This window comes from Bubalus bubalis, chromosome 2 (genome assembly GCF_019923935.1).
Source record: "Bubalus bubalis isolate 160015118507 breed Murrah chromosome 2, NDDB_SH_1, whole genome shotgun sequence".
Taxonomy (NCBI): Eukaryota; Metazoa; Chordata; class Mammalia; order Artiodactyla; family Bovidae; genus Bubalus; species Bubalus bubalis.
The window spans coordinates 2,261,707-2,274,643 of record NC_059158.1 but is presented as its reverse complement, the minus strand read 5'-3'; the positions used below and the strand labels follow the sequence as shown (position 1 = coordinate 2,274,643).

General features: G+C 48.1%; 1 protein-coding gene and 1 non-coding gene across 2 annotated transcripts; one reads left to right on the top strand and one right to left on the bottom strand.

Annotated features, from left to right (window-relative positions):
- The first annotated feature begins 460 nt into the window (after positions 1-460).
- FAM217A (family with sequence similarity 217 member A) lies at positions 461-10,824 on the top strand. The gene is given in 8 exon segments (XM_025265097.2): positions 461-692; positions 1,467-1,551; positions 4,089-4,173; positions 4,337-4,350; positions 5,273-5,347; positions 5,438-5,505; positions 9,176-10,035; positions 10,038-10,824. Coding segments are annotated over 7 exon segments (1,512 nt in total). The 5' UTR covers positions 461-692; positions 1,467-1,491; the 3' UTR covers positions 10,388-10,824.
- Positions 4,956-5,028, bottom strand: TRNAV-UAC. The gene has a single exon. It is a non-coding gene; the product is annotated as a tRNA-Val (tRNA).
- Positions 10,825-12,937: the final 2,113 nt, after the last annotated feature.

Sequence of the window (12,937 nt, the reverse complement as noted above, 5' to 3'; positions counted from 1 at the left end):
TTTGGCAGGAGGCCCGAACATAGTAACCACACCATACAGAAAAATGTCATTTTGGGGGTAATTTAACCCAAACACGTACGGACTGTCTGTTATGCCAGGCACTCTGCCAGTCAGAGAAAGGCCAGGTCTCATCTTCAAGGTGTTTAAAAGGTAGCGAGTGACAAATTTAAATGAGTAACTCTGATGCAACAGGTGAGGAACGAATTGAAAGCAAATCCTACTACAAACCCAAATCGGGTCTCGAAGGAGGGAGCCGGCTGGCGGGGCGGGGCAGAGTCGCGGGCGGGGTGGGACGCAGTGTCGGGGTCCTGGGTTGGGGGCGCGGTCACGCTGCTGGTCTGCGGTCAGGGGGCGGGGCCGGGCTGAAGGTCAAGGATGGATCCTGGACCAGCTGCAGGGTCCGGCGGGAGGCCGGGGCGGGGCCGGGGTCAAGGTCGGGGGCAGGGGTCAGGGGGCGCGGTCCGGCGCGAAGGTGAGGTCGGAGCGGGGCCGGGGTCAGGGTCAAGGTCAGGGGCGGGGCCGCGGTTAAGGTCGGGGCGGACGGAGGTCGGCGGGCAACGGGGCGCTGCGCTCTGTCCTCCTCGCAGGCCCGCCGAGCCGGAGGCCGGGCGCGCGGAGCGGCTGGGGCGCCCGGGCGGCAGCGCGCGCGGAGACGCGGCCGGGGACGAGCCGGGGGCCACCGGCGCCGAGCGGTAAGAGGCGGCCGGGCCGGCCGGACACCCCCTCTTCTCTCCCCTCCCGCCCCCGTTAGGAGGCCGGGCCCCCCTGCCCCGGCGCGCCTCCCCCGGTCCGCCCCGTCGCCCCCGCCTGGCGGCTCCCCGGGCACCGAGCGTCCCCGAGCGGCGTCCCTCCCGGAGCCGCCCGGCGAGCGCCCTGCTCTCCGCGGTAGCTGCCGTCTGTCTGCGTTTTTGCAGCGGGTCCGAACTCGCGCCTTAATCTGCCTTGGCAAAGTCGTGACGCTTGCTGCGCCCGCAGGCTCTGCCTCGAGCGGCGGTGGCCCGGGGCCAGGGTCGTTTGGGGTGGGAAACAGGCCTTTCGGCTGATCTGAGGCCCTTGACGGGGTGGGGGCGCGGGGGATCTGCCCTGCCCGTGCGGAAGGTGGATCCTGCTTTCCAACGGGGCCCCTGGCTTAAATGCTGAAAAGCAGACTGCACGACCCTGTGTCTTAATTCCAGACGATTCACCAGATGTCTAGTTTGTGTTTTAATCTTCCGATCTGATAGTGGCTCCCTTCTCGCTTCAGACCTTCGTTTCCGTCTTCTGTCACGTAGGTCTTCCCATTTTCTCTTTTCTGTGGTCCCCCTCCCTTTGGCTGGCTGGCCTGGGTTCCCAGTTAACCCCCTCTTGTGAGTCGGCCTGCCCTCAGGCCAGTTTCTCCTCTTCTAAAGCGTTTTCTTAACCTCTGGACGCTCTCTCTGCCTCAACCGCGGGCCTCAGCCTCCGTGTGCTGTCCCACACCTGTGCAGGATTCCCAGGAAACCGAGGAGCAAGATGGGCAGAAAAACCGGTGAGAGCAGCGGCCCCGGCCCGGGCGCGGCCGTCCCCTGGGAGGTAGGTGCAGCGGACCGCGCGGGGGCACAGCATCCCCTCCCCACCCACCCGCTGCGGTCAGCGCCTCTGCAAGGTGCCCCCGCGGGCCCTGCTGCTCTCTGGGAGCAGTTTGCACTCCGCCTCTCGGTGCGTTTGCAAGACCAGACGGAAAAGTTCTCTTTAAAAAGTTTTTAAATTTTATATTGGAGTTTAGGTGGTCGGCAATGTTGTCTTAGTTTGAGGTGCACAGCTCAGGGAGGTTCAGTCATACATATATCCACGCTTTTTTCAACTTCTTTTCCCGTTTATCTTATTACAGAGTACTGAGTAGACTGCCCTGAACATTTTTATGTCCTTTAACAAAGGACAAATTAACCAGCTTCTCTGCAAATCTCCAAACATTTCTGATTGCAATGGGATTTCATGAAACACGCCACCTTGATTCATCGACCGTGCTCACTTGTTTAATATCCTTATACGTTTTCTGTGAAAAATATTGGCAAGGCAGGTGGATATCAAGTAGGAGGGCCCAGTTCCCCCCTGTAGGGAGTTTACAATGTGGCAGATGTCGTGGGCGATGGCCCACGTGGCGTGGGCGACAGCCTTCCTTACCTGGTGACTTCACTTCCTCTTATGCTGTGATCTCAGTGGGTGACTTCGCTTCCTCTTATGCTGTGATCTCGGCGGGTGACTTTGCTTCCTCTCATGTTGTGATCTCGGCGGTGCAGTTTTCGTCCGCTGCCCTTTATTGTGTTACTGTAGGGCTGTTCCTCTCACAGGTTGTTTTGCACCTTAGAGAACCAGGATTACAGAGCAGACAGAAGCCTGAGATCTGTCAGGAGGCTCTAAAAATACAAGTGTCTGGCCTCATCCTGCTTAGTCAGCATCTGTGTTTTTCAACTTTTTTGGTTTTTTTAATTGCATGTATTTACAGGTTTTTTTTGTTTTGTTTTGTTTTTTTCCGGCCGTGCTGGGTCTTCCTTGCTGGACGCGGGCTTGCTCTGGCTGCGGGGCTTGCTCTGGTTGCGGTGTGCGGGCGTCTCACTGCGGTGGCTTCTCTGCTTGCGGAGCCCCGGGCCTAGTTGTGGGAGTTGCAGCTTGCGGGCTCTACGGTTCGGGCTCAGCTGTAGCACTCTGGCTTAGTTGCTCCACAGCCTGTGGAACCTTCCCCAGCTGAGGACCAAACTGGTGCCCCCTGCCTTGGCAGGCAGATTCTTAACCACTAGACCACCAGGGAAGCCCTCAACTGTTATTTTTAAAGAGCACCCCTGGTGATTCTCATGAAGAGACTAGATCCAAAGCATGTTCTCTCAAAGAACAAAGAATTTTATTAACTTTTTTTTTTGTAAATAAAAGCCTCTAGGAAAAGATAAACCAAGGCCCACCTTCCAAAGGCCAGCTCTCCTTCCTGCCAGGAGGTAACTTCCTTGTGGATCAGTTAAATTCTCTTCCTGTATTTAAGCTGGTTTGTCCCTCTTTCTCCTTAGTGCAGTGAGGATGACCTAATACTACCTAACATTTCATTGGTGTGAATGTTGCTTAAAGTTTAGTTTACAAAGGGTTTTCTCATTTGAGGTAACAAAGCTGCTGAGTTCATCCCTCAAATATTACTTTTAAAAATTTTATTTATTTACTTGGTTTGGCTGTCCTCGGTCTCTGTCGCTGCCTGCAGGCTTTGTCTAGTTGGGGCGAGTGGCGCGGCTCTCCTGCAGGGCTGTGGCCCCCGTCGCAGAGCCGGGCTCTGGACGCACAGCTGCAGTGCTTCCAGTTTACAGGCTCCGGAGCACAGGTTCAGCAGTTGAGCTGCGTGGGCTTAGCTGCTCCGTGTGGGATCTTCCAGTATCAGGGATTGAACCCATGTCTCCTGCATTAGCGGGCAGATTCTTCACCACTGAGCCATCAGGGAAGCCCTCAAATATTAGTTTTTTTAAAAGTAAACTGTCCACCTCTTCACTTTCTCTTTTCCAGGATGAATTACTGCAACCCTCTCCTGCACACACCCATGCTTTCCCCGCAGCACTCAGCAGTGTCTGGAATGTGGGTCCTCAGGAGATAGTGTACCTTTCCTTATTCATGTCTTGCCTTAAAAAAAAAAAAAAATTTCCTGCATGTTTCTCAACATCTGGAGTCTGGAATGAGATGTGGGCTAGTCAGTGTTGAGTATGTGAGGGTCAGAGAATTTTGTTCTGTTGATGGAAAGACTTTCATAGACTCTCAGATCCGGTACTCAGATACATAAAAACTAGTGGATGAGCCCTCGTGTGCCCAGGACACACTGAACTGGACACTTTATCATATTTTTAAAATCAGTTTTGAAATGAAGCCATCAATTCTTGTAAAAGCCTTTCCATTTCCTGAGGTCTTATCCAGCTGATAATAGTTTAAGGTGAACGTTTCCCGCTCCTCAGAAATGCTGAGTGTCCATATGGGGTGGAGGTGAGGGGTCATAGAACTTGGTGCCTTTTGTCATATTTTACCCAAAGGACCTATAAAATCATGTACTTGGGCTTGTAACATTTTCTTACATTAAGTTTATCCTGAAACAAATATTGTTTTAGAACTTGTCTCACTGGAATTTGGATGCAGAAGTGCCTGCTCCTGAAAATAAAAGCCCCCCACCTGGGAGGGACAGCGCCACAGGTGGTAAGAGATCCCTGATGTGTCTGCTTATATTTATAAATACACGGAAACTTACATCCCTATTTGTAACAGGAACAACCACTCATGTTAAAGGGGGCTTGTTTTGAGTATCACCAGTTTTATGTAATTATTAATTGTCATTTTTTTTCTGTACACATTCTTTCAGGCAAAATTAACAAGGTAAGGATAAATATTTGGTTTTAAATAATTCACAGCACATTAACATGACACTGTATGTTCCTTAAAGAAAGTTTCTTTCCTCTAAGTTAAACTTTAAATTTTATTTCTGTGGAGTTCTTCAAACAAGTCAAGTCGGTGCTCTCCCTTACTGTTTTACAAAGCTCCAAATAGGTCATTAAGTGAATATCTTATTATATCGCTTTTTTCAATATAACAATATTATAAATGGAAATTAACATTGTAATAAATATAATATGTTCTAGTCACTGCCAAAAGGGAGGTGGTCTCAGCTCTTAAGATGAATTAAGGCAGTTGAAACGGTTGTATTTTGAAGTAGTGAAAGAGTTAGTCTTTCATTTGCTTTTATTGATCAAAATGTAAAACAGTTAATAAAATACAGTGAAAGTGAAGTCACTCAGTCTTGTCCGACTCTTTGTGACCCCATGGACTGTAGCCTATGGGATTTTCCAGGCAATAGTACTGGAGTGGATTGCCATTTCCTTCTCCAGGGGATCTTCCCAACCCAGGGATCGAACCCAGGCCTCCCGCATTATGCTTTACCATCTGAGCCACCAGGGAAGTCCAAAGATACAGGTCTTCTCAGCTGGTTCCACTGGGGATCAAACCCAGGACCTTCTGCACGTAAAGCGGATGTGCTAATCACTACACTATGGAACCATGAGCTGTTAATCAAATAAAGAATTTTAATGATAGTCAAGTCTTACTAGTTAACATTGTTTAGTTGATCTTTATAAATTGATTATACTATTCCTACTGAGGTCAGTACACACCAATATGTATAAGAGGGTGAACTGTCAGATTCTAGCATATATTGCTTGGTTAGAACAGGAACTGTACATTCTTAGAACAAGAGTCGGGAGTAGAGATGCTCGGTGTTTAAATGTCTTCTGCCCCTTTATAGAACCACCTGGAAATTCCAGCAGAGCAGCTGCTGCTGGAGCTCACTTTCTCAGAGTTCGTGCCCCAGAGAACACAGGTGGGGTTCTATCAATCACACTCTGAAAATACCTTATTATTTTTAAAAAGGCATGCCATTACTAAAACGTCCGTGGTTTTTCTCTCTTAGAATAGTAAACAAGGGCTATTCCAGCTGTGGAGTTACCCTCTGAGCGAAGCAAGCACCACGGAGCTCAGGTGAGCGACTGTTTATGACTGTCAACCCCTAACTCAGTGAGATAAAGATAGCTACAGATGAATTAGCTCCTCAGTTGAAATAGGAGGCTAAAAAACAACCAGAAGCAAAAAGGACTGTGTGCAAATCCTGGGGAAGCCCTGAGAAAGGGAGTGGCCGAGCGCGTGGGGAAGCCGTGAGTAGGCCTCGACGCGCAGGGGCTGGACGTCTCGTCCAAAGGAAAAGGAGCCCTGACGGGAAAGGAGTAATTCACGTGCCAGCGATGGTTTTCATCTCGTCCCTGTGTTCGCTCTGAGGCCGCACGACAGTCCCGTTTGGGAGGTCTGCTGGCATTGTGTCTGTTTCATAGGTGAGGACAGGGGGCAGGAGACCAGCATTGGAAGGTTGAGCCGGGATGTGAGAGCTCGGCTCGCGCTCGCAGACCCCCTTCCTCACTTCAGACCCTCTCTGGGGTCCGAATTCTTCCTTTTTGGTTCTTCCGTGTGCGTGAGACCCAGCTGGAAGGCGTCTCCACATCGCAGGTCAAAGTGATGGGGACGTTTCCGTGGACTGAGCGCCGCCGTTGGTCACTGTCCGTCATGTGTCGTCTGCGGAGGTTGCTGAGTTGGGCTGCTCTCTGCTCCCCGGTTCTGACCGTCGGGCGTTTCCCCGGCATCCGCTGTGCCCTCCGCGGAGGGTTCTCTGTGCGCTCGGGGCGCGGCCCTCCTCGTGCTGAAGCTGAGGGCAGATCGGAGGCGTGAAGGCGGTTGTAGTGATTGGTGTCCGGGCTGATGGTGCTGATGGGGGGTGGGGGAAGGCTGCTTTTACGGGCAGGAGCTCGCAGGATGAGGTCAGGTGAAGCAAGAGGATGCGGATGGAGTCAGGAGAGGGCAGTGGCTGGGGCCACGCGCGCGGAACCCTCCGCCCCGGCTTAACCCCAGCTCCTCTGCTTCCGGGATGTGTGACCTCAGCCTGCCTGGCCCTGGGATCCCTGATCCGTCCAAGGGAGAAAATGAAACAGCCGATCTCGTGGGCTGTTGGGAGGACTACACAGAGTTGATGGGTGTTCACGGCTGGTGCTGGCGAGGCCTGGTGATGGTGCAGAGTTGGAAGCTTGGGGGCAGGGAAACATTTTGCTAATGAGATGTTTCTTCTCAATGTCAACAAAGAGAGTAAAAGCCATGACAGCTTACGTGAGTGTTTGGTTTGCAGAGTGCGTTGGTATAATTGTCTCGCCTCTCAGACCACCTCCAGGGTGGATAATTTCCACTTTGTTCGCTGGTGGCAAACGGGTCCAGCCACAGTCTTCCATATTGAGATTCCATGCTCTCTTTTTTTTTTTTGCTACATGGATTGTCTGTTATCAAGTATAGATTTAAGGTGATTTTCCTGTGATTTTTCAGAGGCAAGTCATTAAACCTAATGCTTAGCTAAATGAATAGATTTTTACCATTTTCTGTATTTTTGTAAACCCCTCAAGACTACTTTGTTGACTTTAGTGTAAGTTGGCTTTAAAAGAAGCAAGAAGATTATGGAACTGTATATATGTCAGTTAATGCATCAAATCTTTCCATGGCAGTATTTCTAGTAAGTGTTTAAAACATACTAACTGTAAAGTCAGTATTCTATGGCCTGGCTCTTTTTGCAGTTTTCATTTGAATATAATACCTAGAAGTATTACCCCTAAAATGAAAGTGTACCATCAGATGGAAATTGCTATAGACTATATCTGGGATAATTTTTGTTTATAGCTAGACATTGTTTTGCTTCCTTTTTTGGTTGGACTAATTTTTAAAAACCACAGTGGCCCAAGTAGAAGCCTTTCTTAAGTAACCTGACTACACTCTTTGAGTTTCCTTTTGTCTAATTCTGGGTCAATAAACATTTCAGTGTAATTTCAGTTTGAGGTGGAGAGCCTCCTTCTCAGACATTATAGTTACACGTGCCGTATATTCATAGGTGAGTAGCTACAATCAGCCACGCGTAGCCTCCTGGTCATTCGGAGTCAGTCAGCCATTTCTAGGTAGAATGGTCTAGTCACCTATGCATGTACAAAGGACTGCCCAGTTATTATTTTAATCTATACTTTTAAAAACATAGATAGTCGTGTATCAGATCAGATCAGATCAGTCGCTCAGTCGTGTCCGACTCTTTGCGACCCCATGAATCGCAGCACGCCAGGCCTCCCTGTCCATCACCAACTCCTGGAATTCACTGAGACTTAACATCTATCGAGTCAGTGATGCCATCCAGCCATCTCATCCTCTGTCGTCCCCTTCTCCTCCTGCCCCCAATCCCTCCCAGCATCAAGGTCTTTTCCAATGAATCAACTCTTCACATGAGGTGACCAAAGGACTGGAGTTTCAGCTTTAGCATCATTCCTTCCAAAGAAATCCCAGGGCTGATCTCCTTCAGGATGGACTGGTTGGATCTTCTTGCAGTCCAAGGGACTCTCAAAAGTCTTCTCCAACACCACAGTTCAAAAGCATCAATTCTTCGGCACTCAGCTTTCTTCACAGTCCAACTCGCACATCCATACATGACCATATGTATGGATGTGAAAAACCATAGCGTTGACTAGACGAACCTTTGTTGGCAAAGTAATGTCTCTGCTTTTGAATATGCTACCTAGGTTGGTCATAACTTTCCTTCCAAGGAGGAAGCGTCTTTTAATTTCATGGCTGCAGTCACCATCTGCAGTGATTTTGGAGCCCAGAAAAATAAAGTCTGACACTGTTTGCACTGTTTCCCCATCTTTTTCCCATGAAGTGGTGGGACTGGATGCCATGATCCTCATTTTCTGAATGTTGAGCTTTAAGCCAACTTTTTCACTCTTCATTTTCACTTTCATCAAGAGGCTTTTTAGTTCCTCTTCACTTTCTGCCATAAGGGTGGTGTCATCTGCATATCTGAGGTTATTGATATTTCTTCCTGCAATCTTGATTCCAGCTTGTGTTTCTTCCAGTCCAGCATTTCTCATGATGTACTCTGCATATAAGTTAAATAAACAGGCTGACAATATACAGCCTTGACGAACTCCTTTTCCTATTTGGAACCAGTCTGTTGTTCCATGTCCAGTTCTAACTGTTGCTTCCTGACCTGCGTACAAATTTCTCAAAAGGCAGATCAGATGGTCTGGTATTCCCATCTCTTTCAGAATTGTCCACAGTTTATTGTGATCCACACAGTCAAAGGCTTTGGCATAGTCAATAAAGCAGAAATAGATGTTTTTCTGGAACTCTCTTGCTTTTTCTATGATCCAGCAGATGTTGGCAATTTGTTCTCTGGTTCCTGTGCCTTTTCTAAAACCAGCTTGAACATCAGGAAGTTCACGGTTCACATATTGCTGAAACCTGGCTTGGAGAATTTTGAGCATTACTTTACTAGCGTGTGAGATGAGTGCAATTGTGTGGTAGTTTGAGCATTCTTTGGCATTGCCTTTCTTTGGGATTGGAATGAAAACTGACCTTTTCCAGTCCTGTGGCCACTGCTGAGTTTTCCAAATTTGCTGGCATATTGAGTGCAGCATCTTGTATATAGTTAGAGCGTATTTGAAAATTAACATGTTCTGTTACAGATAGATATACATGCCATTGGGGGCTAAACATTAGTCTTTGATAAAGCTTTCTTATTATTTTAATAGCATTTTAATTCTAGGCAACCAACCATTCATTATATAAATCATTTTTTAAGGGATTTCAAAATATCTCCAATGGAAACTGGCGGTAATGTGACCAATAATGCCATGAGGCTGTTCGGTGTGAGCGCACTGACAGGTGCGTCCGTGGACCAGCGAGCTGGCTCCCAGCCTGCGCTGCAGGCACCGCCAGGTCTCTGCCGTCCGGATGCTGATGGAGACTCTTTCAAGGACCGGAATGAGCCTCATATTAATTTATGCTCAACTCTAGAAAACAACAGTGGAGAACTTTTAACTGCTCCAAACTGGAATCTGAAGTATGGAAATAGCAGTGTGGAGGAAAATTTAACAGATGAAAGCGATTTATCAGAAAATGAAAAAGCAAACGATACTTTACTCAGCTACTTTAAAAAGATGGACCTGCACTTAAAGCCAGAAACAGTAGAAAATGTTGAAGAACCTTTCACAGAGGAACTGAATGAAGTATTTCCATATCCTGATTTTCTTCCCCCTCCTTTCAGTACTTTGGACTTGCACAAATTAGCCCTCTCAAAGTCTGACAGTTGGAAAATGACAGTGGAGACGCCAGACAGCTCACTGGAGCCACTGATGGCTCGTTTGCTGGACATGGAGAGACTTCAGCACCTGACCATTCAGAGAGAAAGGCCCAGGCTCCAGAACTCCTTCTGTGCCCCGGTCACCGCCGAACGACCCCCTTCCTCCAAAGCTGTCTCCAAAATGAGACAGCCCAAACCTCCTGACCCTGTGGGGCTTCACATGGCTTGTGTAGAGAAAAGTCATGAGAAAATTAAAAACAGTTCTGGTTCTTACAGGCCTGAACACGGTGCTCCCAAGTGGAACTGGAACAGTGCTGGCAAGTACAAGCGGAGTTCTAGGCCGGCTCTGAAAACCTCAGCCACCCCAAACAGGTCACTGTAGTTCATGATGACTTTAAGAATCCCAGAATCTCCATTTTAAACCCATGCCAAGAACTCACCATCAAGCCCGCTCCTGTCCAGACGACTCAGCTGCTGGTTAAAACGATCTCAGCCAGATGTCTGCCACCAAAGTCTCCTACACCAATTTCACCCATACCTCTGTCTTTTCCTGATAGTCACAGGGAAGAGATTCAGGCACCAAGGACCAAAAAGAAACTTGACCGAAAAGATGTGGTGCTGAACAGACCATTCTGTATTCAGAAGCTGAACTGTTGTTTATCACCTTCATTAACAGCTAAGGATAAGTGCTCACCCACTGACCAAAAATAACATAACTCTCTTCTTTCCTGCACCTCAACTTGAGCAAATCTATTCCAAGCCCGGCTAAAATATGGTTCCTCATTCCGAGATACAGGTTTTACAGGCACACACACACACTCACTCATTCGGTCTCTCATGTGTGTGTACACACACACACGCACACACACTCGCTCATGTGCGTGTACACACACACTCACACTCGCTCACTCATGTGCGTGTACACACACACGCGCGCACACAGAATCCCCGAATGTGCTGTGGAGTGGGGCTTGTGAGAGCCCCAGCTGAGACGGCTACACATTAAACCAAGGGCTTCCCTGCTGACATACTTGAGTCTCTTACATGTTCTGTTTCTAAGGAATGTTTCTCTCAGAAAACCATTCTACTCAAGGTTGTTCTTTATTATTTTCCAGTGTAATTCCATCATCAATAAATGGTATAACAGACTTATCACTGGTACGAGTATTTTTTTATTCTATCATAGTCATAAAATAAGTAGTTTTTTGTTATAGTTGATTTCGTGTTGTTTCAGGTGTACAGCAGAATGATTTAGTTATATATGTGTGTTTTCAGATTTTATTATAGACTACTACAAAGTATTGAATGCAGCTTCCCTGTGCTATACAGTAGGTCCTTGTTGGTCATCTGTTTTACATATAGCAGTGTTACCTATTAATTCCAAACTCCACATACATCCCTCCCTCTTTCCCACTGGTAACCCTACGTTTGTTTTCTGTCTGTAGGTCTGTCTGTTTTGTGAAGAAGTTCATGTGCATTTTTTTAGATTCCACCATATAAGGGACATCATGTGCTATCTGTCCTTCTCGGTGATTTTTTTCCCCCTCACTGGTACCCTTTACCCTTCTCATCTCCACAAATCTCCTTTGTCTGTCACTTTGACCTAATCTTTGGGCATTTGCTTTGCCTTTAAAAGCTAAGGAAGTTGCTATTTTATTAAATTAGCATACAAGACCCTCTAGGTCCTTCCTTGAAGCCTCAGAAACTTACCCTTCCCCAGGCCCTTGGTCACAGGCCTGACAGCAAGGTCAGTTCTCTCTGAGGCCCAGCTACAGATATAGGCTTCAAACAACCCTCTTCCCTCAGATTGGATAGCTTTAGGATGTTGAAGGGGAACGGGGAAAGGTCACTCATCACAGAATAGCCCAAATGTCTCATTCATTGAATTGTCCCCAAGACTCTTTATTGCTGGAGTCTTAACCCTGGGTTAGTTGAAACTCAAACAGCTGAAACTTAACTCATCAACTGGCGAACAAGGCAAAAAACAGTAATTAGCCGGGTGGTGCAAGAGGTAAAGAACCTGCCTGCCAACGCAGGAGACTAAAACACGGGTTTGATCCATGTTTGATCCAAGGGTGGGGCAGATCCCTTGAAGGAAATGGCAACCCACTCCAGTCAATCTTCTCGCCTGGAGAATTCCAAGGACAGAGGAGCCTGGAGGGCTACGGTCCATAGGGTCGCAGTCTGACCCGACTGAAGCAACTTTGCACACATGCGTAACCGACATCCTTTTCTGCACTGGAGCATCAGGCAAACAAGACGGTCCTGGTTTCTCTTGGAGCCCTGAGGAAACGGGGTCTTTGGGAGGGGCCCAGGGCTCCACTCTGAACACAGTGTCCCAGGTGAGTTTGATGCAGGTGGCTCTTGGAACACACCTGGAAAACGCTATACAAAGTGGGGAGCCTGGTGCAGCCGGCCTGGACCGGAGTCTGGGTATTTCAAGCAGCAGTGGGCTTTGGTTTTAGTGGATGGCTGGTGAATTTAACACTTCAAGCATCACCTAGAGGAAAAATAGAAGCCTTCTTCCTACCCCCATCCCCCTCCCACAAAGGCAGTCTCTATTGTTTTTGCGTATCATCTCCCCAGTAAAGTGGCAAGTTGGAGTGGAGATTAAAGGGCAACTCCAATCAATGCTGAAGAGGCAGCTGTCGCTTGTTTCCTCCATGGTATCACTAGGAAAAGAACACGATTCAAATCGTACTTAAGAGGCAGGGGCCAGGGTATGCTTAGTTTTTAGGTTAATTTCAAAGAAAGTTCTGGAACCTTACAACAGCAATTAAAAAAAAAAATTGTTCAGGATCCCTTATAATAGACACTTGAATCCCACACAATTAGGCTCATTAGCCAAATGGTTTAACAGCCTTTCCACCAATTTTCACAGAAATGGGCTTGTGCCTTAACTCAATCCTGACCTGTTTCCCCACCAGCGCTTCCTTCTTTCCTACAGTTCTGAGTCCTGAACCTACACACCAACCCGCCACCCATCTCACTTCACCTTCACCTGTCGGCACCCCAGGCAGGCCCTCACCTTCAAAACTGTGAGATCTCATTTTCATTCGTAAATCCTTCTGGGGGGGAGCGTGCACCCCGTTCAGTGCTGTGTCCTGGTTGTTGCCTTGCCTGGCACGTCGCAGACACCCTTTAAGGTCTCTGGCTAAGATGTGGAGTTCAGCCTCCACACAGGCTCGTGAGGTTCCCGCAGCAGCTGCAAGCAATGGCCCCACTGCCAGCCATCTGCATGGGGACCCAGGCTCCGCTAAC